Source organism: Sander lucioperca, chromosome 12, assembly GCF_008315115.2.
Source record: "Sander lucioperca isolate FBNREF2018 chromosome 12, SLUC_FBN_1.2, whole genome shotgun sequence".
Lineage (NCBI taxonomy): Eukaryota > Metazoa > Chordata > Actinopteri > Perciformes > Percidae > Sander > Sander lucioperca.
This window is the reverse complement of record NC_050184.1, coordinates 13,342,938-13,363,688: the sequence shown is the minus strand read 5'-3', so window position 1 is coordinate 13,363,688 and position 20,751 is coordinate 13,342,938. Positions and strand designations below refer to the sequence as shown.

Below are 20,751 nucleotides of genomic sequence, written 5' to 3'. Positions count from 1 at the left end.
TCGCACATGCGCAGTACCTAGGTAAATACTGCTAGCTAGTCAGTTGCAGAGTATGAGGGTGTGCCACGCTAGCAGCTAGGCGAGCGTGTGTTACAAAGACATTCGTCACAGAAGTAAAGACTGGACTACAATAGAGCTGTTTGGAGCAGTTTGTAAACAGTGTTTTCTCTGGAAGATAGTAAGTCCCTTTGGGGTGGACTTTGGGGTTTTTCACTTTGTAAACCTATAACGTGCACAAAAAGATGTATAACACAATAAAGGAAAGGGGAAAAGCCAAAAAGCATAATATGAGCACTTTAAATGTGAAACAAAGGAAATAAAAAATAAATGCCTGTCTCTAATATAATAATGTTCCAAGTAAAGGCCTGGCTCTCTTTGTCACTGAGGTACTAGATAAAGAAAGAAATATACTGGTCTGTAGTCTAAATTGCTAGTGCATCAGCTGCAAACAGCAATGTTCTGTTTTGTATCAAAGGGAAAAGTCTCTGAAATGATAACATATGGCAAATGCAAAGCCCGTACTGCTGAAAACTCCATCGCACACAAAGCCAATCTGCTAATTTTAGGTAATACCATACAATTATGATACAAGGGGTATACCTTTCTTCCAACAAGGATTTCAAAACTTTATTTTAAATCTAAAGGAATAAATGACATGGTTTTAAGTAGCCAGAGTGCTTATGGAAAGCTTCTTGAACGTATGTGGCTGCAGATTTGATTGCATCATCTGTACTGAAGAGTCCTTGAAAAAGATGAAACTCCTACCAGGTCCATGGCTGCTGTTCTTGCTGAACCTGACCTCCCAGTGGAGAAGAGCATTAGGAGGGTGAATTCCCTTATGTTTTTTTTTTTCCAGTCATACCCTAGGTTTTCTGTAGTTTCTCGAGCATTTCAATGGGCTATAAGTTCTATCAAGACATTAAAAGATCAGTCTTCTGCCTCCATTAGTATTCACTCCTCTTCAAATGTACAGCTACACATAATGAACAGCAGTCAGAGTCAGAGGCTGATGCCACTGTTCAATTTTCCTTTTATCCATTTAGCACTGTTAGAAAAGATGCAAACACAGCAGATTTTACCTCCTGCAGTTTGAGTGAAGCTGTAACCACCAATGTATTCACATTTAAATATATAGAGGCTATTCATTAGGGGATATTAGCTAAATTAGTGTTGCAATTATATTTAGCAGAAGTGTAATCGAACAACACATACCCTTCTCTTTCTCCGAGTGTAATCGAGGATGCCTATACAAACATAGATTTGATACAATAGCAAGTGAGTCACGCTACACTCTTGCCACTTCCTTAGCTGTTATTATGAATCCATTTCAAGACGGTGAAATGCTTTTGAGAGTACTGTGTGCGGCCCGATGCACCACCAGCCATCTCACACACTGAACAGCATTGACATTCAGAGGCTGATGCTGCTGGCTGCCCGATCTTGCAGCAGGCAGAATCTATATTTTGCAACAAATACAAATGTAAGTAAGCATATGTTCATTATCAACTTGTCTCATAGAAAGAAGGGTACATTATGTCATGGCCTCCAGTCAATGATCATAATTAGGCCAACAAATAACATTAGAATAATATGTGTCTTTTATGATGTTATCTTTATTTAGAGTCTATTAGTTTAGTAGTTTTGCTATATTGTGCACACACATACATTTTTAATTTGTGTCAACATTTAATAGATAGATAGATAGACATTTATTGATCCTTTCGGAAATTCATCTTGCACCATACAGCTCAGCTCGACAGACAGACAACAAGAGGACCATTAAACCCTGCCTGCCACACCCACAACAACAATAAAAAACACCAAATATCTCTTCATTATAAAATAGTAAAGTGCAGTATCATTAGCACCAGTGGGCTATCAATAGTAAGGTGCAACATCATCAGTGACATTTTAATATTATACCAAAGTGCAGTATTATCACACAGAAAGGATCAAGTTATTTTCCATAATTTAATCAGTAGTGTGATGCTGGTAGCAATAAATGATTTGCGAATACGCTTTTACCCTTGAGGTCAGCAACCAATTCTCCAACCATTATTGCAGTGGTGCAGGGGTAGGGTTTTGTAACATTACAGTAAGGCTTTCACACAGGTTATTTATTTATCAACATCATAATACAGGTTCCTCCCCCAACCATATAAACAGTGAAACCTGTACATTATTTTTTATTTGATCACATAATAGTTAAAATGTATTCTTTAAATTAATTCTCTCTTTTTTATGTCTGAGGTTACATTTTAACCGTACACATGGAGTAGAAATCTAAAGCTGGACAGCTCTTCATGAGTAAAAACTGCCGGCCACAATTAGCAGGGTTTTTTTTACAATGGGAAGATCATTGTTGATTAATCATGCAATGAAACATTCTAGTTTCCTGATAAATTAACATTAGCTTTGGTTGTCAGCAGTGTTGGGCAGTAACACAATACTTAGCTTAACTTAGTAACGTGTTACAGTAATGTCATATTTTCAGTTACAAGTAGTGTGAGGGATTATAATTTAGACAGCCTCAACCCAACAAGGAGCAATGCAACGTTTTATGTTCTTAGGGGGATTGCTAATGTTGCCACATTCAGGAGTCAACTATTTTTGCTTAGAGTTTGAGCGAATCGCTAAGCTGACTTGTTACACCAAAATGTGTTGTTTTCTGTTTCTATATGTTTTTAAATACAGAAAATGTGACGTATAGAGGATTTGGAGTTGTTTAAAGCAGTGATTCTCAAAGTGGGAGGCACTCTGCCGGGGGATACGTAAAAAAGTTTCATATTCATTCATTTAAATTATGATATTACAAAAGACTTCATAGTTAAACAAATTATATTTTATGTTTTAGTAATAGTTGATAGATTCTAATCTATTAAATCTATAACTCTTAAAATCTGCAAGTATGTTTAATAAATGTATAATATCTTTCTAATACATTTCTCTTGTGTTGTGCTTCCACATAACTAAGAAAAAATAGGCTACGTCAAATTATTCTAAGGGACATACATGCCGGGGGCCCTGGTATATATATATATATATATACCAGGGCCCCCGGCCAGACTCACAACTCTGAAAAAGTCAGGTAATAATTCTCTGTGGGTTCATCACTACGACTGACTCCTTTCTTATTACACATAATAATTTGATTGAGTGTTATTATAAAAAATATTGATTAGTGAAGCTTTAAAGTTATTAGTCACACCAGTGTCTGACAAGACACAATGCTCAGTCTATAGTGCATTGATTTGTCAGTCTGTTGCCACAAATATTGCCCACCCACTCATTAAACCAAACATGTGTGCCTTATGTACAGTATACCACATTTGGAGTAACTAACAAGCTATTTGATGGAGTAAGGTGGAGGTTTAGGTAAGCTGGAGTAATACCAAGCCACAAAGAAACACCTCCTGCTCTGTTTTATCACGGCTGTAATTACCACATTCCATTTGTCAAAGAAATAAACAATAACAGGCGTCCCCGCAGCCCCCGCCCACAGCTATCTGCTACCTTACACATTGCCTTCCGCCTTCCTCCTCTTCTTCTGCCACTCTCTCTCTCACGCACAGCCTCATATTAATTCCTCCCTTTATCCTGGTGATATATTAGTCTCTCACAAATACACAGAGGCTCTCATAAACACCCGCTCATTAATTCAATCTCTGCTGATGATTTATTTTCTCACTCACTGCACAAACACACACACAGTCTCTTTTTCTCAATCTCGTGAACACTTTCTCTCATATTAATTTCTCCGTCCATCTCCCCTTCCTCCCGTGGTAAATGGGTTGACATGGCCGTACTGTAGCTTTGGAGCACTGATTGCACTGCAGCAATCGCCCGAGAGCCTTCCACTGTTTATCTTGGAGATAATGATAACGCTTCAGGGTGAGCAGACCCAACTCATCGCAGCCTTTTATGTCCTCAACAATGACAGTGTGGAGCTTAGAGATGACTATTACTAAGAGATACAGCATTAGATAGCCACACGTGTGAGTCATTGTCACACCAGAATCAATGGAATCTAGAGATTAGCAGAACAGGAGAAGATAGTAATTACATTTAAAGTGGTAATGTATTGTTCTTTTAATTTTTCCCAATTTATACAGTAAAAGCTGTGGTATTTATGATCAGATTAGCATTTGCTGTGCGGATTTTGTTAATTGCTCAGTGAGTGTTATCGCCCTTACATTATAATAGACTAGTGATGACTACCACATTTTCCTGTGGTCTCCAAATGTGTGAAGCATCAGTTCGGAAATGTACATGGATTTTGCGTTGTGGGCTAAGTGGGAAAAGACAGATTTTCATTGCTGAGAGCAACTTCAGAGGCTTTATCTCTTACACAGCAGTTTTTATGTGCCAGCTTTGAATATTATCAGCCAGAGAGGGGCTGTGGGCATTGTTGCTGGCTCCGGTTGTGTAATGTCAAATCGATACCTGGTGCGTTTCAGGTTTCACAAATGAAAAATACAAGCAGATTTGATCAATATACAAGAGGGATGTATGACTTGAGGCTTGTAACTGCTCTCGTAATACATGACAGATCCATAGCGCAGCCTCAGTGGTTGAACAGCCGAGGTTAATCTACGAGCAGCACTTAGTGGGTGCAGGTTTGACTTATTCTTATTGACTGAATAAGCCATACAAATCTATGAGCAGGAGCAAAAAAGTTAAGAAATGTTAAAGTTTGCAGAAGGAAGAGCTGCATAATTAAAACACACATAATCCTCTGAAGTGTCACTCTTCTGTCAGGAAACAGCTCAGAATGGCAGATACACTTCTGTAACCTTAAATAGTTGGTTTTCCTAACATCACTTGGGCCCTGATCTCAGATGGGAATAAAACCTTAATTTGTGATAGAGGATTTCCCCAAAGGGAAAACACAACAGATCTACGAGTATAAGGTGAATGCCCACATGATTGGAAATATATTGGGTAACACTTTACTTGAAGGTATCTACATAAGAGTGACATGACACTGTCATGAACACATGACACTGTCATGACACAGTCATGACACTGTCATGACACACTCATGACACATGAACCCTAACCCTAACTATAACCATAACCATAACTTGTCATGACAAAAACCGAATGCCACTTACTAAAAGAAGCGTTATGTCATAAACGTTTATGACTTGTTTATAATGTTTATGACACGTTCATGACAGTGTCATGTCACTCTTATGTAGATACCTTCAAGTAAAGTGTAACCAAATATTGTGACAGTCACAGTATTGAAAATGCAGTTCTATTATTTTCATGAGGAGAATATGGAGCTAGTAATTTCTTGTGTGGTGGATCACTAGCTACTAACCTTAAAGGACATTTATTCTGGGTTTCAGTGGAGAGTTTACAATGGAAGGCAATAGAGATCAGCAAAAATCTTAGTTGTCTTGTTATACAACAGTTGATGTCAGAACATTTTCTCCTGACCACTACATTAGTGTTTAAAAATGTTTTTTTTTATGACATTTGAAACCAAGCCAGCATCACTTATTGTGATGTTGTACTGTTACTGTTAAAACAATGCTATGTCACTTTTAGTAGCATTCCACATATAGAAAAAGTAGTTAAGGTTAGGATGTGCTGGATTGGCAATTCATACCTGTATTTTAACTTTTTATTACATCTTAATTTATAACCTCATATTATGTATTGTAATATTGCTTGGGCCATCACTTGTCCCACTAATCTCAATAAGATTTTCCTAATCCAAGACATTTTTGAGAGTGAGAGACTGACTCATCTGCTCCTCTCTTCAGAAAATACACACTTCTATCAATTTTTAATGTGAACATATACCAGACTTGGGTATTCATGTATAAATATCTACACCTAACTAAACTCATTACTTGACTAGTGTTTTCCCAAATTGTTTTAAATCTTCCTCAGACATTTATTGCTATTCCATAAGACACTCTAAAGACTTTCATATTCTGTATTGTCTGGCTTCCCTTAATCAATATTCATTGAAATACAGAGGACTTCCATCACTACAATCAACATCTACATTATTGTTATTCAAAAAAATCAACCTGTGAAGGACTTTAAAAGCATATATTTATATTTATCTATTTTTGAGGCCGCTTTTTGCTTCCAACCTCTTCTGCACAGTGTTCAAAACCTTTTCTTAAATTTTCTCTCTTTTTTTTTTTTAATATATGTGCAAATAATACAAATAAAATATGGATTATTTTTTAAATGCTGCCTCTCTTTGTAGGCTTTGCTATCGGTCTTTTGTTGCTATGGAATTAAGTGCCTTTGTTGCTGAGGTGTTGTGCCAAACCTTGCACCCTGTAAAAAATCAGTTTCCCTGAAGCTGGATTATTACTTGTGGCTAATTTTTTGGTGGGAAAATGTCAGTGAATAAGACACTTTTCTAGTCAAACTATAATTAATGGAAACTTGGGATTTCTATCCTGCGATGTTCCCAAGCCAGACAAGATATATAACCTATCCAACGTGTTCGGGGTCTAGGAGTCATCCTGATCAGAGGCCCGATTCACCTCAACTTGTGGTTTGAGATAATAAAATCACAAATAATGCAACTTCTCATCAGGAACAAACATATACAGTATTTTATGTATTTGACATGATTTTTGCAGCCCCAGCCTTGTTAAAATGTATTGATCATTTTGCTCTAGACCATGTATAAATTTAGCACTGAAAAGGGATCTTTATGAATGCAGATGCAGATGACTGCTCAGTGTTTGTACTCCTGACCTCAGCACAGCATTTTACACTATACTTTCTCCTTATTACTAATAGATTGATTGATTATTTTTTTTGTCATTTTAGTGACTTTATTAAAAAGACACAGAACCTTTAATGTGTTAAGAATTCTGCAGAGGCTTTAACAAAAACTGAGACACAGGGTGAAATGTTTTAATGACTCTTAATGGTTGTCAGATTTTTTATTCTCCTATATTTTAAGATTCATTTGAAAAAGAGTTGACAGATTTTTTAGACTTTTACTCAATCTCCGATAACTGTCTCTTTCTCTGAAAGCAGCGTTCCCGTTAACAATGTTCTTTACAAGTTACACAAAATGTTACAAAAGGGAAACCTAAACCTAAACACACATATCAACAACAATTCATTTTGTACTTAGAGGCTAAATTATAGTTATTCTTCCTTTAAAAACTCTCTTTGATCTCTCTCATAAGGGGCCGAGCAGCAAAGCTGCGTGGACCCTATTTTGCCGGTATTATTGTTCTTCTTCATCTTCCTAAGAAATCCATATTCCCATGCATGAAAACTCAACAAACTTTGCACACAGGTCCAGTCCTATGCCAAACTTAATCAGTGCAATTTGTGTGCTAACAATTAGCGCCAAGTAAAGTGTTACCAACTTTTTTTTATCACTTTTTCAACATTACTATGACTATTTTGAAATGCTATACTATGACGTTTTAATCACTCTTTTAAACATACTAATAATAATGACTTTTTTTAATCACTTTTTTCAACATGGTATGACTTTTTTCGATATACTATACTATGACATTTTTTCACTTTTTTGACACGCTATTCTAAGACTTTTTATCACTTAATTCAACAAACTATACTATGACTATTTTGAAATGCTATACTATGACTTTTTTTATGACCTTTTTCAACATGCTATATAATGACTAGTTTTGACACACTATACTATGACTTTTTATCACTTTTTTCGACATACTATACTATGCCTATTGTATCACTTTTTTTGACATACTATATACTATGACTTTTTTACGACTTTATTTAGTGTGTCGATGTGCTTCAATAGCAGCATCCTTCGTACAATGACTATTATTTGTCATACCTAATCACATTCTTATCGTGTGATTGCTGACTCAGCAGCATTCACAGTATTGTAATCCGATTCTAACGTAAGATTTTTGGTTGCATACTACTTTTGCATTATTTCAGTTACAATATAATTACTAGTTTATAATGACTAGTTTTGACATACTATACTATCACTTTTTTATCTCTTTTTTCAACAGACTATACTATGATTTTTTTTATCACTTATTTCAACAAACTATACTAGGACTAGCGCTCCACCTCCCGCACAAGTTCCGGTTCCTTCCCCCACAGAGAGGTGACGTTCCACGTCCCCAGAGCCAGCGTCTGCTGCCCAGGTCTGGTCCGTCGAGGCCCCTGACCTTCACTGCCACCCATGTGGCAGCGCACCCGACCCCAGCGGTTCCTCCCACAGGTGGTGGGCCCATGGGTTGGAGAGAGAGGTGCCACGTAGCTTTTTCGGGCTGTGCCCGGCCGGGCTCCGTGGCAAACCCGGCCACCAGGCGCTCGCTGACGGGCCCTCCATCTGGGCCTGGCTCCAGACGGGGGCCCCGGGCTTCCTCCGGGCAGGGTCACATCATCTCTACCTCGTTTTTTCATAGGGTTTTTGAACCATTCTTTGTCTGGCCCCTCACCTGAGACCACTTTGCCTTGGGAGACCCTACCAGGAGCACAAAGCTCCAGACAACACAGCCCTCAGGTTCATAGGGACACACAAACCTCTCCACCACGATAAGGTGATGGTTCCCGGAGAAGGACTATGGGGCTTACCTCTACGCACAGTCTCGGTTCTGGAACCATACTCCTGGATAGGGGTTGGACTCTTTTCTTCTCCGGAGTTGCCCAGGGTGTGAGGCGCCGGGCGGGTGTGGGGATACTCACAAGCCCCCGGCTGAGCGCCGCTATGTTGGAGTTTACCCCCGGTGGACGAGAGGGTCGCCTCCCTACGCCTGCGGGTTGTGGGGGGGAAAACTCTGACTGTTGTTTGTGCGTATGCACCAAACAAGAGCTCGGAGTATTCGGCCTTCTTGGAGACCTTGAATGGAGTCCTGTATGGGGCTCCAGTAGGGGACTCCATAGTTCTGCTGGGGGACTTCAACGCGCACGTGGGCAATGATGGAGACACATGGAGAGGCGTGATTGGGAGGAACGGCCTCCCTGATCTAAACCAGAGTGGTTGTTTGTTGTTGGACTTCTGTGCTAGTCATGGATTGTCTATAACGAACACCATGTTCGAACATAGGGATGCTCATAAGTGTACTTGGTACCAGAGCACCCTAGGCCAAAGGTCAATGATCGATTTTATAATCGTTTCATCTGATCTGAGGCCGTATGTTTTGGACACTCGGGTGAAGAGAGGGGCAGAGCTGTCAACTGATCACCATCTGGTGGTGAGTTGGGTCAGAGGGTGGGGGAAGACTCTGGACAGACCTGGTAAACCCAAATGGGTAGTGCGGGTGAACTGGGAACGTCTGGAGGAGGCCCCTGTCCGACAGACTTTCAACTCACACCTCCGGCGGAGCTTTTCGTGCATCCCTGTGGAGGCTGGGGGCATTGAACCCGAGTGGACAATGTTCAAAGTTTCCATTGCTGAAGCTGCGGCGGGGAGCTGTGGTCTTAGGGTCTTAGGTGCCTCAAGGGGCGGCAACCCACGAACACCGTGGTGGACACCGGTGGTCAGGGAAGCCGTCCGACTGAAGAAGGAGTCTTTCTGGGATATGTTATCCCAGGGGACTCCGGAGGCAGTTGCAAGGTACCGAAGGGCCCGAAGGGCTGCAGCCTCTGCCGTGAAAGAGGCAAAGCAGCGGGTGTGGGAGAAGTTCGGAGAAGACATGGAGAAGGACTTTCGGTCGGCACCAAGGTGCTTCTGGAAAACCGTTCGCCACCTCAGGAGGGGGAAGCGGGGAACCATCCAAGCTGTGTACAGTAAGGATGGGACGCTGCTGACCTCAACTGAGGAGGTAATAGGGCGGTGGAAGGAGCACTTTGAGGAACTCCTAAATCCGACTAATACGCCCTCTATGGTAGAGGCAGAGCTGGAGGATGATGGGGGATTGTCGTCAATTTCCCTGGTGGAAGTTGCTGAGGTAGTTAAACAACTCCACAGTGGCAAAGCCCCAGGGATTGATGAGATCCGTCCAGAAATGCTTAAAGCTCTGGGTGTGGAGGGGTTGTCTTGGTTGACACGCCTCTTCAACATTGCGTGGATGTCGGGGACGGTGCCTAAGGAGTGGCAGACCGGGGTGGTGGTTCCCCTTTTCAAAAAGGGGGGACCAGAGGGTGTGTGCCAATTACAGGGGTATCACACTTCTCAGCCTCCCCGGTAAAGTCTACTCCAAGGTGCTGGAAAGGAGGGTTCGGTCGATAGTCGAACCTCAGGTTGAAGAGGAACAATGCGGATTCCGTCCTGGTCGTGGAACAACGGACCAGATCTTTACTCTCGCAAGGATCCTGGAGGGAGCCTGGGAGTATGCCCAACCGGTCTACATGTGCTTTGTGGATCTGGAGAAGGCGTATGACCGGGTCCCCCGGGAGACACTGTGGGAGGTGCTGCGGGAGTATGGGGTGAGGGGGTCCCTTCTCAGGGCCATCCAATCTCTGTACGACCAAAGCGAGAGCTGTGTCCGGGTTCTCGGCAGTAAGTCGGACTCGTTTCAGGTGAGAGTTGGCCTCCGCCAGGGCTGCGCTTTGTCACCAATCCTGTTTGTAGTATTTATGGACAGGATATCGAGGCGTAGTCGGGGTGGAGAGGGGTTGCAGTTTGGTGAGCTGGGGATCTCATCGCTGCTTTTTGCAGATGATGTGGTCCTGATGGCATCGTCGGCCTGTGACCTTCAGCACTCACTGGATCGGTTCACAGCCGAGTGTGAAGCGGCTGGGATGAGGATCAGCACCTCTAAATCTGAGGCCATGGTTCTCAGCAGGAAACCGATGGAGTGCCTTCTCCAGGTAGGGAATGAGTCTTTACCCCAAGTGAAGGAGTTCAAGTACCTTGGAGTCTTGTTCGCGAGTGAGGGAACAATGGAGCGGGAGATTGGTCGGAGAATCGGCGCAGCGGGTGCGGTATTACACTCAATTTATCGCACCGTTGTGACGAAAAGAGAGCTGAGCCAGAAGGCAAAGCTCTCAATCTACCGGTCAGTTTTCGTTCCTACCCTCACCTATGGTCATGAAGGCTGGGTCATGACCGAAAGAACGAGATCCAGGGTACAAGCGGCCGAAATGGGTTTCCTCAGGAGGGTGGCTGGCGTCTCCCTTAGAGATAGGGTGAGAAGCTCAGTTATCCGCGAGGAGCTCGGAGTAGAGCCGCTGCTCCTTCGCGTCGAAAGGAGCCAGTTGAGGTGGTTCGGGCATCTGGTAAGGATGCCCCCTGGGCGCCTCCCTAGGGAGGTTTTCCAGGCACGTCCAGCTGGGAGGAGGCCTCGGGGAAGACCCAGGACTAGGTGGAGGGATTATATCTCCAACCTGGCCTGGGAACGCCTCGGGATCCCCCAGTCGGAGCTGGTTAATGTGGCTCGGGAAAGGGAAGTTTGGGGTCCCCTGCTGGAGCTGCTACCCCCGCGACCCGTTACCGGATAAGCGGAAGAAGATGGATGGATGGATATACTAGGACTATATTCAACTTGCTATACTATGACTTCTTATGACTTTTTTTAGACATCCTATACTACTACTTTTTATCACTTTTTTCGGCATACTATACTATGACTTTTTCATTACTTTTTACGGAATACTTAACTATGACTTTTTTCGACATGCTATACTATGACTTTTTATAACATAGTACACTATGACTTTTTTCGACATACTATACTATGACTTTTTCATGACTTTTTACGACACAGCCTGGCTCTGCCCTCCTACGTACTTCCTCAATTTTCATTTTCCTTTAGTACGTCGTCTGGGTTTGCAGTATATTCGCGGGTTTTCTCCGGCCAATCTTTACCTGTCCAGTCAGCGAACAAAGGGAGTGGCTGAGAACGATCACTTTGAGGTTGTGCCCTAGTTTGAGTTGTTATGACTTTTTACAGCAAACTTTACTATGACTTTTTTCGACATGCTATACTATGACTTTTAACAGCATACTACACTATGACTTTTTACAACATGCTATACTATGACTTTTTTATCACTTTTTTTGACATACTATACTATGTCTTTATCATGACTTTTTACGACATACTATACTATGACTTTTTTCGACATACTATACTTTGACTTTTTCATGACTTTTTACGACATACTTCACTATGATTTTTTAATGACTTTTTACAACATACTTCACTATGACTTTTTACGACATACTATACTATGACTTTTTTGACATGCTATACTATGATCACTTTTTTCGACATGCTTTATTATGCCTATTTTCTCACTTTTTACAACATACTATATTATGACTTTTTTCGACATGCAATACTATGACTTTTTCATGACTTTTTTCGACTATGACTTTTTTATCACTTTTCGACATGGTATACTGTGACTTTTTTATCACTTTTTTTGACATACTATATACTATGACTTTTTATCACTTTGTTCGACGTGCCATACTATGACTTTTTTATCATTTATTTTGACAAACTGTACTAGGACTATTTTCAACTTGCTATACTATGACTTCTTATGACTTTTTACGACATACTATGCTATGACCTTTTTTTTACACTTTTTTCGACATACTATACTATGACTTTTTTATCACTTATTTCGACAAACTGTACTAGGACTATTTTCAACTTGCTATACTATGACTTCTTATGGCTTTTATAGACATACTATACTATGACTTTTTTACCACTTTTTTTTTTTTTACATACAATCATATGCCTATTTAATCACTTTTTCCGACATGCTATACTATGACTTTTTTTGACATACTATATTATGCCTATTTTATCTTTTTTTCGACATACTATACTATTACTTTTGAATCATTTTTTTTGACATACTATACTATGACTTTTTCATTACTTTTTTGACATACTATACTATCACTTTTTTGACATAATATATAGGCACTGCCCCCCCTCCTGCTGAAGAAGGCAAGGCTGGATATCAACATCCTCAGCTCCTTCTACAGGTGTGTGGTGTAGAGTACCCTGTCCTCCTGCATCACTGTGTGGTATGGCAGCTGCACAGTGTCAGAGAAGGAGATGCTGCAGAGGGTGGTAAGGTCTGCAAAACGGACCATCGGATGTGACCTACCAGCCATCTCAGACATTTACACAAGCCGTTGCAGGGACAGAGCAACCTGCATCATGAGAGACTCTACCCACCCTGCACACGGACTGTTTTCCCACCTCCCCTCAGGCAGAAGGCTGCGTAGCATCCAGGCAAGGACCACCAGGCTGAAGAACAGCTTCTACCCAAATGTGGTCAGACTGATGAACTCCACACTGCCATGCCTTTGAGTCTCTCAAGAAATAGCACTGCACTTTCTTTATTTACTTACTTGCTGCTATTCTGATACTGTCTTTGTAAATTATTTTATTTAATTTGTAATTGTTTTAAGTAGGATAGGGCTTGTGAAGGAATGTTTTTAATTATTTATTAATCACTATACTTGTTGATCAGTACCGAGACCTGAGTTCTTATTTTGTTCTCCTCATCTGTGTTGTGAGAATGACAAATAAAGTATCTATCTATCTATCTATCTATCTATCTATCTATCTATCTATCTATCTATCTATCTATCTATCTATCTATCTATATGACTTTTTATATCTTTTTTTACATACTATACTATGCCTATATTATCACTTTTTTTCCATATACTATGACTTTTTTATCACTTTTTTCAACATACTATACTATGACTTTTTTACGACTTTATTTAGTGTGCCGATGTGCTTCAATAGCAACATCCTTCGCACAATGACTGTTATTTGTCATACCTAATCATACTCTTATTGTGTGATTGCTGACTCAGCAGCATTCACAGTATTGTAATCCGATTCTTCCGTAAGATATTTGGTTGCATACTACTTTTGCATTCTTTCAGTTACAAAAACCAGTCAAATATCAAAATGTTCAGCTCTTTAATGACATTTGTGCTTGTATTCAAATATTTTCTACCAACTTTTCTTTTTACATTGAAAGTCAAAGGAGCAATCTTCAAATCATCTTCAGGCTTCTTCCACTTCGAAATGCTACTCCTCCCACATACTTTGACCTAGAGAGGTCATTCAAACTTTAAACTATTCACAAACCCTTCAGCTATTAGAAAGTGATTCAGCATTTTGATATCTTTTACAGTTGTTTTGTTATCACTGTTTAACTTTAGTGCTTCTGTGTGGCTGTGTAGCTCACCTGGTGGAGCGCGCGCCCATGTGCGGAGGCTCAGTCCTCGACCCAGCGGGCCCAGTTTCGACTCCAACCTGTGGCCCTTTGCTGCATGTCGTTCCCCCTCTTTCTCCCCTTTCATGTCTAGGCTGTCCTGTCAAATAAAGGCCTAAAAATGCCCAAAACATAATCTTTAAAAAAAACTTTAGTGCTTCTTTATGCTTTTTCTGCATTTTTAAGGGCTGCTTAGTGTGGGTGATGTCACAGCTACAGTGCAGTAGAGAGAGAACATCGTCTTAAAACTTTTAACTTGCTCTCACGGTCACAATTCTTATTTCTCATAGACTATTTATACGTCAAAATGTAGATATACTTGTCTACTTTTACATTTAAGCAATATTACTTATACAGTACATTTGGCTCTGTGAACCTCCAAATGACAAGACCAGAGCTCTTTCAGTTAATCTCAGTAGCAAGGTGTAACAGGTGTGATAATAAATAGCTAACGCTTTTATCCAAAGCAGTTTTCAATTAAGTGGTGGGGGAAACCGGAGCACCCGGAGCAAACACAGAGAACATGCAAACTCCAAACAGAAAGGTTCAAACCCTGTACCTTCTTGCTGTGAGGCCACAGTGATAACCATTGGGCCACCGTGCTGCACCGTGCTAATTACACATCAAAGCCAGGGCAAGGCTTGATACAGCCGGAAGGACCAGCTGCTGCTCTCCAATACCATGACACCACACTTTTCAAAATTACAATTACAGACAGTAATATGAACAATTGATTTATTTTAATTATTGATACAGTATATTGTGTGTTTGTGTATTTATAATAACAAAAATACATTTATTATTAATAATATATGTGTGTGTGTGTGTGTGTGTGTGTGTGTGTGTGTGTGTGTGTGTCTACTAAACCCAAAAATATCCGCTTTTAATGAATTGTTCTGGTAAATCTGCTATAGGGCATCATCTTTATACTCTCTCTCTTCTACCGGCACTGAATGCCATACACCATTTTTCAACTGTATTTTCTTCTGTGTCTGTCCAGCCATGTTCACAGAGGTGCCTCATGATATGAGTGCTCAAAGAGGTCAGGACGTGGAGATGGCCTGCTCCTTCAGAGGGGCGGGAACGCCCTCGTATTCACTGGAGATCCAGTGGTGGTACATCAGGAACCACCTGGACTGGACAGACAGACAACCCTGGACAACCAATGAAGTAGGTTTATAACAGGATCTGACTGCCTTCTGATGGGAAATAATGAACTATAATGCAACAGCTGTAAATAAACTATCCACCAGCAGCTTCTATTTCAGGCTTTAGCTTAAAGGATATTTACAAACTCTAATAACTTTTTAAAATATAGTTTTGGACATCATTCCTAGCTTTAATAGAAAAGATAAACATCAATCCTGAGGAATACATGACACTTAAAAACTAAACTTGGGAGAATCACAGATCAGTTAATCAAGCACAGTTTTATCTCGTGACATATATTACCTGCATGGATTAATGAGGATTTATCTATTAGTTAACAGAACACTCATATATTCCCATTTTATGTTTATATCCCCAAATCTAACTGTTATAATGAATTAATAATGATTTTTTTTTCTAGGTGGCTCCTGAGGAGAAGATGCCAAAGGATGCTACAAAGATAAGTGTGAGTTAACCACTTTCTGCTGTCATTATCTGAGAAAAACCTTCTGTTTGCCTTGATGTTACATGATAAAATAAGGCACCCTCATGAATTAAAACGTCTTGCTCTGGATGATCCGCAGATGTTGTACTTGTGCTTTATTACACACAAGAAACTGATTTTCACTCATTGCAGCTCTTAGTGAAGTAAACACCCCAGACGACACATCAACATGTTCACTTCATCCTAGATGGGTTTGTAGAATCACAGTGTTAGCCAAAGAGCAGGCGGCACTGGTGGGCATGGCTTGCGATGCATCATCTTCAGATTCTTACAAAGGCTTCTGCATCTTTATGACTGCAACACCAAATCCAAATAATAAACAGTGAAGGGGACAGGCTGGGAAGTCAGCAGAACTTTTTATTTCTCCTCCGGTATCCATAGAGACTTTAAGGTACTCACTCAGGCGAACAGTTTTCCCACAACAAGCAGGGAGGGCCTTTTACTAAGGAAGACAGCACAATGTGACTCCAAATTTTGACTTTTTCCTCATAATTGCTTGCAGATATGAGCAGAATTATGGATCTACTGCACGTTACCTCCACACATAATCCTCTCGCTCAATATCTCTCCACCGACTTTAAAATTACAAAAATGAGCAATAAATAAATAAATAAAATGGCATGTAAAGTGAAAAATATATATATATATGCAAAGATGTGTAGTGCAGAGACAAACACATGCATACAAAAACATGAAGCCTTTCTCCTTCCTCCCAAGAGGTAAGCTGTTGCTGACTCGCTATAATGAAAGCACCAGCTGTGGTGGTGGTGGTGGTGGTGGTGGTGGTGTGTGTGTGTGTGTGTGTGTGTGTGTGTGTGGAGCCGAACACTGCAGGCTGTACAGCTGGAAAATCATTATGAGCTTTCTGTATATAATGAATGTTGGCCCACATTCATATAGCAGAGCAAAAACATGCAGACACAAACTGTTAATTGAATGAATAATGCTACAAAACGTTACGCTTTTACATACAGTCACACATGCACATGCAGGGACTGGCACACATACATCTGCTGCAGTCACAGGGAGGAAGGTGGGTGATAAACAAAGTCGTATTTATATCTTGGTGTGTCACATGTCACAATGTCTCTAGTCTCTCATCATGTAATCTCTTCATAATTCCAGGGCCACAAATAGAATTTGTTAAGCAGCAACTTTGTCTGAGTATGTGTGAGTGGGAGTGATTGGCCTGGAGTAGGTGCGGCTGTAGAGTGTATCCAGGCCATACAATATAGAAGTGATTTCAGCATCAAGCTCTCATATTCTGTCTTTGTATCTCTCTATCACTTTATGTAACTGTCTGCCTACATGTGCTAAGCCTATTTTCTTTTTTTAAACACAGCAAAGCCTAATTTATGATAGGCACCTTTTATATGTATTTAAACAGGCTAATGCCCGTTCAAAATGTGCCTGTTTACAAACAGGCCGATTGCTTGGCCTGTGGTATTGCTGCTTGCAGGTTTCTCCAGAACCATTCTACCCCTAAATAACTAACAGAAGCGCCCCCAGAGTACTTAATATGCAACCCAACTGTATACCACTGACTTACTGTGCATTTCTACTACAAAAGTTAATGCTTTTATTTAGTAGGCTGTGACTTATTTTTCAGACTCATCATATGTTCTTGCTTTCCTCTTTTTATTTCGTCCATCTTTGTCAGGTTGTGAAGGTTGTAGGAAGCAACATCTCCCATAAACTCCGCCTCTCCCGGGTCAAGCCGTCTGATGAGGGCACATACGAGTGCCGTGTCATCGACTTCAGCGATGTCGCAGGTGCCCGCCACCACCGCGTCAGAGCCTACCTGCAGGTGGTGCCAGAGAGCGACATCATCAACAGTAACCACAACGACAATTTCGAGGCCCTGGACGATACCAAAGGAGGAGTGGCGTTTGTCGACGGGGACAGCATGGAGTCTCACGGTGGCGCCAAAGTGCACGCTCATGGCCATCACCAGAATCACGGGCACCCCCAGGAGCACGGCAAGCGGCCTTCATCGCCGGCCCACCACGGCCACAGCCACAGCGGCATCAGTCAGCAGCACAAGGCAGGCAGAGACCTGAAGAAGAGGGACGTAGACAGTAACCATAGCGACAATGACTGCACCAATGAGCCAAGCTGTGCACTGTAGATGTTGGCTTATTACACCTGAGTGATAGATTACACAAGGATTGCATAACATGTGTGTTACAGCATAAAAAGCTATTCTTCCCACACAGTGCAAGCGTGTGCACAAATCCAGAATCCCTAGAAATGTACAGTATGGCTTGTTCAGTGCACAGTGCTGTAAACTGTGCTGGGGAATGTAGCTTTTTCTTGCTGTGCATGGGTCTGGGTTGGACTGCTCACTGTCTGTAAAGCCTGGCTTCATGACTTTCTGCAAGGGGAGCTGATGTGTAGATCTAAGCAGCTCCACTGTTTCTGGTCACAGCACCAACAAAAAAAGAAAGATTTGTCTTACTATTAACCCATGCTCTGTTCCACACTTGTACTTTAGATACTGTAAATGACACAACCCTGCTTTCAGGCTCATACTTCTTCCACTGCCTTACTCTCTCATTTGATACACCCTCAGAAAAAAAGTATAATGTTATACCTTTTGTAACTGGGTCTGTGCCCAGTAAAAGAAAATGTTCCTTTTATTCTGAGTGTGCGCTGAATGAAACTAAACCGTCTGTAATTCTTACCTGGAAATCTTGTCGAGTCTGATTCCTTAGCTTTTTATGTATAGCACTAGCTTCATTGCATCTTTTTGTGTGTTCAAATAATGGACATGAATATGGTGCAAAATTTGTAAAATGCAATTTATTCTGTTTACTCGCAGGGGGAAAGAAACATGCTTTTTTCAGCAGAAACTCATCAAGGTCCCAGAGCAGCAGTGCTCATCAAGGACAGATACAGCCTCAATTTAGTTGAGTTGGAGTTAATACAGTGGCAGTGTGGGATTTCTTCCACATTTGTGTGCTTTTCAAACACAGCACATCACATGCTTTATTTTCCCCACAGCACATTTGAGCTTATAAATTTGCAGCTCAACAGAAAACATGATTTTTGTTCACCTCTTGTGCTGCAGGTTTAATCCATCCATGGCTATTTAGGCTGAGAGAAATCAATCGTGTTGATCAATCCTGTTGTTCCATGTGGACTCCATCTGTTTGGAAAGCCATAAATAGATCAAAGTCTGTGCCACTAAATAAAAAAAAAAATCTGACTTTTTGTGCCTCTGAATCCACTAAAAATCAATGGAAGAAATGTGAACTGGCTGCAAGATAATTTTTGGAAAGAGCAGTGCTGTATTCATATCCCAGCTTAGTTCCCTTATTCCGATGCTCTGGCCCAATGCTCATCAATCATTGAAAAAGCCTCAATCCTCTCCACTACAAGCCTCTAATCCACTCTGTGTATATGACTGTATAATATGAAATAAAGTGAGTGCATGTTCAGTAATTTTCTTAAAACTTTTTCAACCAACCATACACAAAGACAGTGTGTTAATATTTTTGTCATTTATTTGTTTGGTTCATTTAATAAAAGAAATTCCATTCTGTTCTGAATCTTTTTACTTTAGAAGTCCTATCAAATAGATCTTTGTTTTCCAAAGCAGTTTTCTGTTGCTTTACTGCTCTCCAGAAGTGCTGTACAGACAGATGAATGACATATTCTCTTCATAGCTGCTCAGAAAAGGTGTTTTCCTTATGTATCTTAGTACTTAAGCAGTGTTTGTTAAACTACTGTACTGTATGTGCAGGGCCGCAAACATGAGTGTTGCCGTGTTTTAATGAGCTTGAACGTGGGGATTCATTTTGTGCCGTTTGGGACTTGCTCTGAAAGGATTTAAGAGGCCATTTTACTTCTGCCAATTTTGTAACTTGTTGATAATCTCTTTGCTTAGAGGCTTGTGTGAAGTGCACAATACTTCACTCTGAAGGGATCAAATGGGACAAAGTGAATGTGCGTAACATACTGGATAAAAAGCCTTGAGCAGTGAGGGCGAGAAGAGGGAAATGTTAGTGAAACACGGAAATTGGCTGCCCATACCGCCTCAAAATATAGTCTGTCTCAAGGCCATGCTGTATTATCCATCAGAGGAACTACAGCGCTCCTGTTATTGTTGGCAGTCCCTGCAGACTGGGAGGGTGCTTTATTGGATGGAGGAGTTTTTTTTTTTTCCACGAGTAACTTTGATTTGATGTTTTGTAAAGAAGAGATCACGGTTAAAAAAAGAGGGAAAATGTACATTTCTTCTAGAATGTTTGGTCTCACACTAAGTGTATGGCTTTATCAAATGAAATAAATTGTATATGAAACAGTGAATCTATGGTCATTTTCTCATTGATTTAGAGACGTGAAAAGGCAAAAGCCACAACAAGCTTAGATTTAATTTCGACCCTCCTGAACAGTCACTACACTTCTATATCTAAAGGGTTATTGTGGGTGTACGTCAGCTGTGGTTTAGCTTTTGCCCCGTGCTCTGTGTGTGTCTGTCTGTGTGCATTAAGGAGAAACGATATTAGGCAGTTGCCTGTGTGTAATAGGTGCTGCCAAAGCCCCACTCCCATTGCTGCTGATGACTAATGGTGCTATTGTCAGCACTGGCAGCAGGATAAATAGCAACAGCACAGTAAAAGATAAAGAGGCACTGTGCCGTGCTCGCTAGCATTAAGCCAGGCCAGCTAAAAACAAAACACATGGCCATCTTGTTTCACACTAGAAGGCTCATACATTCATTATGGAGCGATGAGGTGGGGAGGCTCCAGGCCCTCCCATCAGTGAGGTGGTGTGATAATGGAGGGGGCTTCCTGTTTCCTTCATTTAAACATCCCGAGCACCCTGTAAGGCTCTGAGTGATAACAGGTACAATGATAGATTGGCCACTATCCCTGTCATGAGGCGTTCAATTCCGCCATAGTTACACAACCTGGTGCACCTAGACGTCTCTTCTGCAGACAGCA

At 41.0% G+C, this 20,751-nt stretch overlaps 1 protein-coding gene across 1 annotated transcript in view; it reads left to right on the top strand.

Moving 5' to 3' along the window:
- The window catches only part of LOC116040807 (V-set and transmembrane domain-containing protein 2-like protein), a 55,122-nt gene extending 35,009 nt beyond the window's left edge, over positions 1-20,113 (top strand). Inside the window, exons 2-4 of the mRNA XM_031286460.2 lie at positions 15,149-15,318; positions 15,719-15,763; positions 17,463-20,113. Coding sequence (XP_031142320.1) covers positions 15,149-15,318; positions 15,719-15,763; positions 17,463-17,930 — 683 coding nt within the window. The 3' untranslated portion in view covers positions 17,931-20,113. The remainder of the gene's footprint in view (positions 1-15,148; positions 15,319-15,718; positions 15,764-17,462) is intronic.
- The last annotated feature ends 638 nt before the right edge of the window (positions 20,114-20,751 follow it).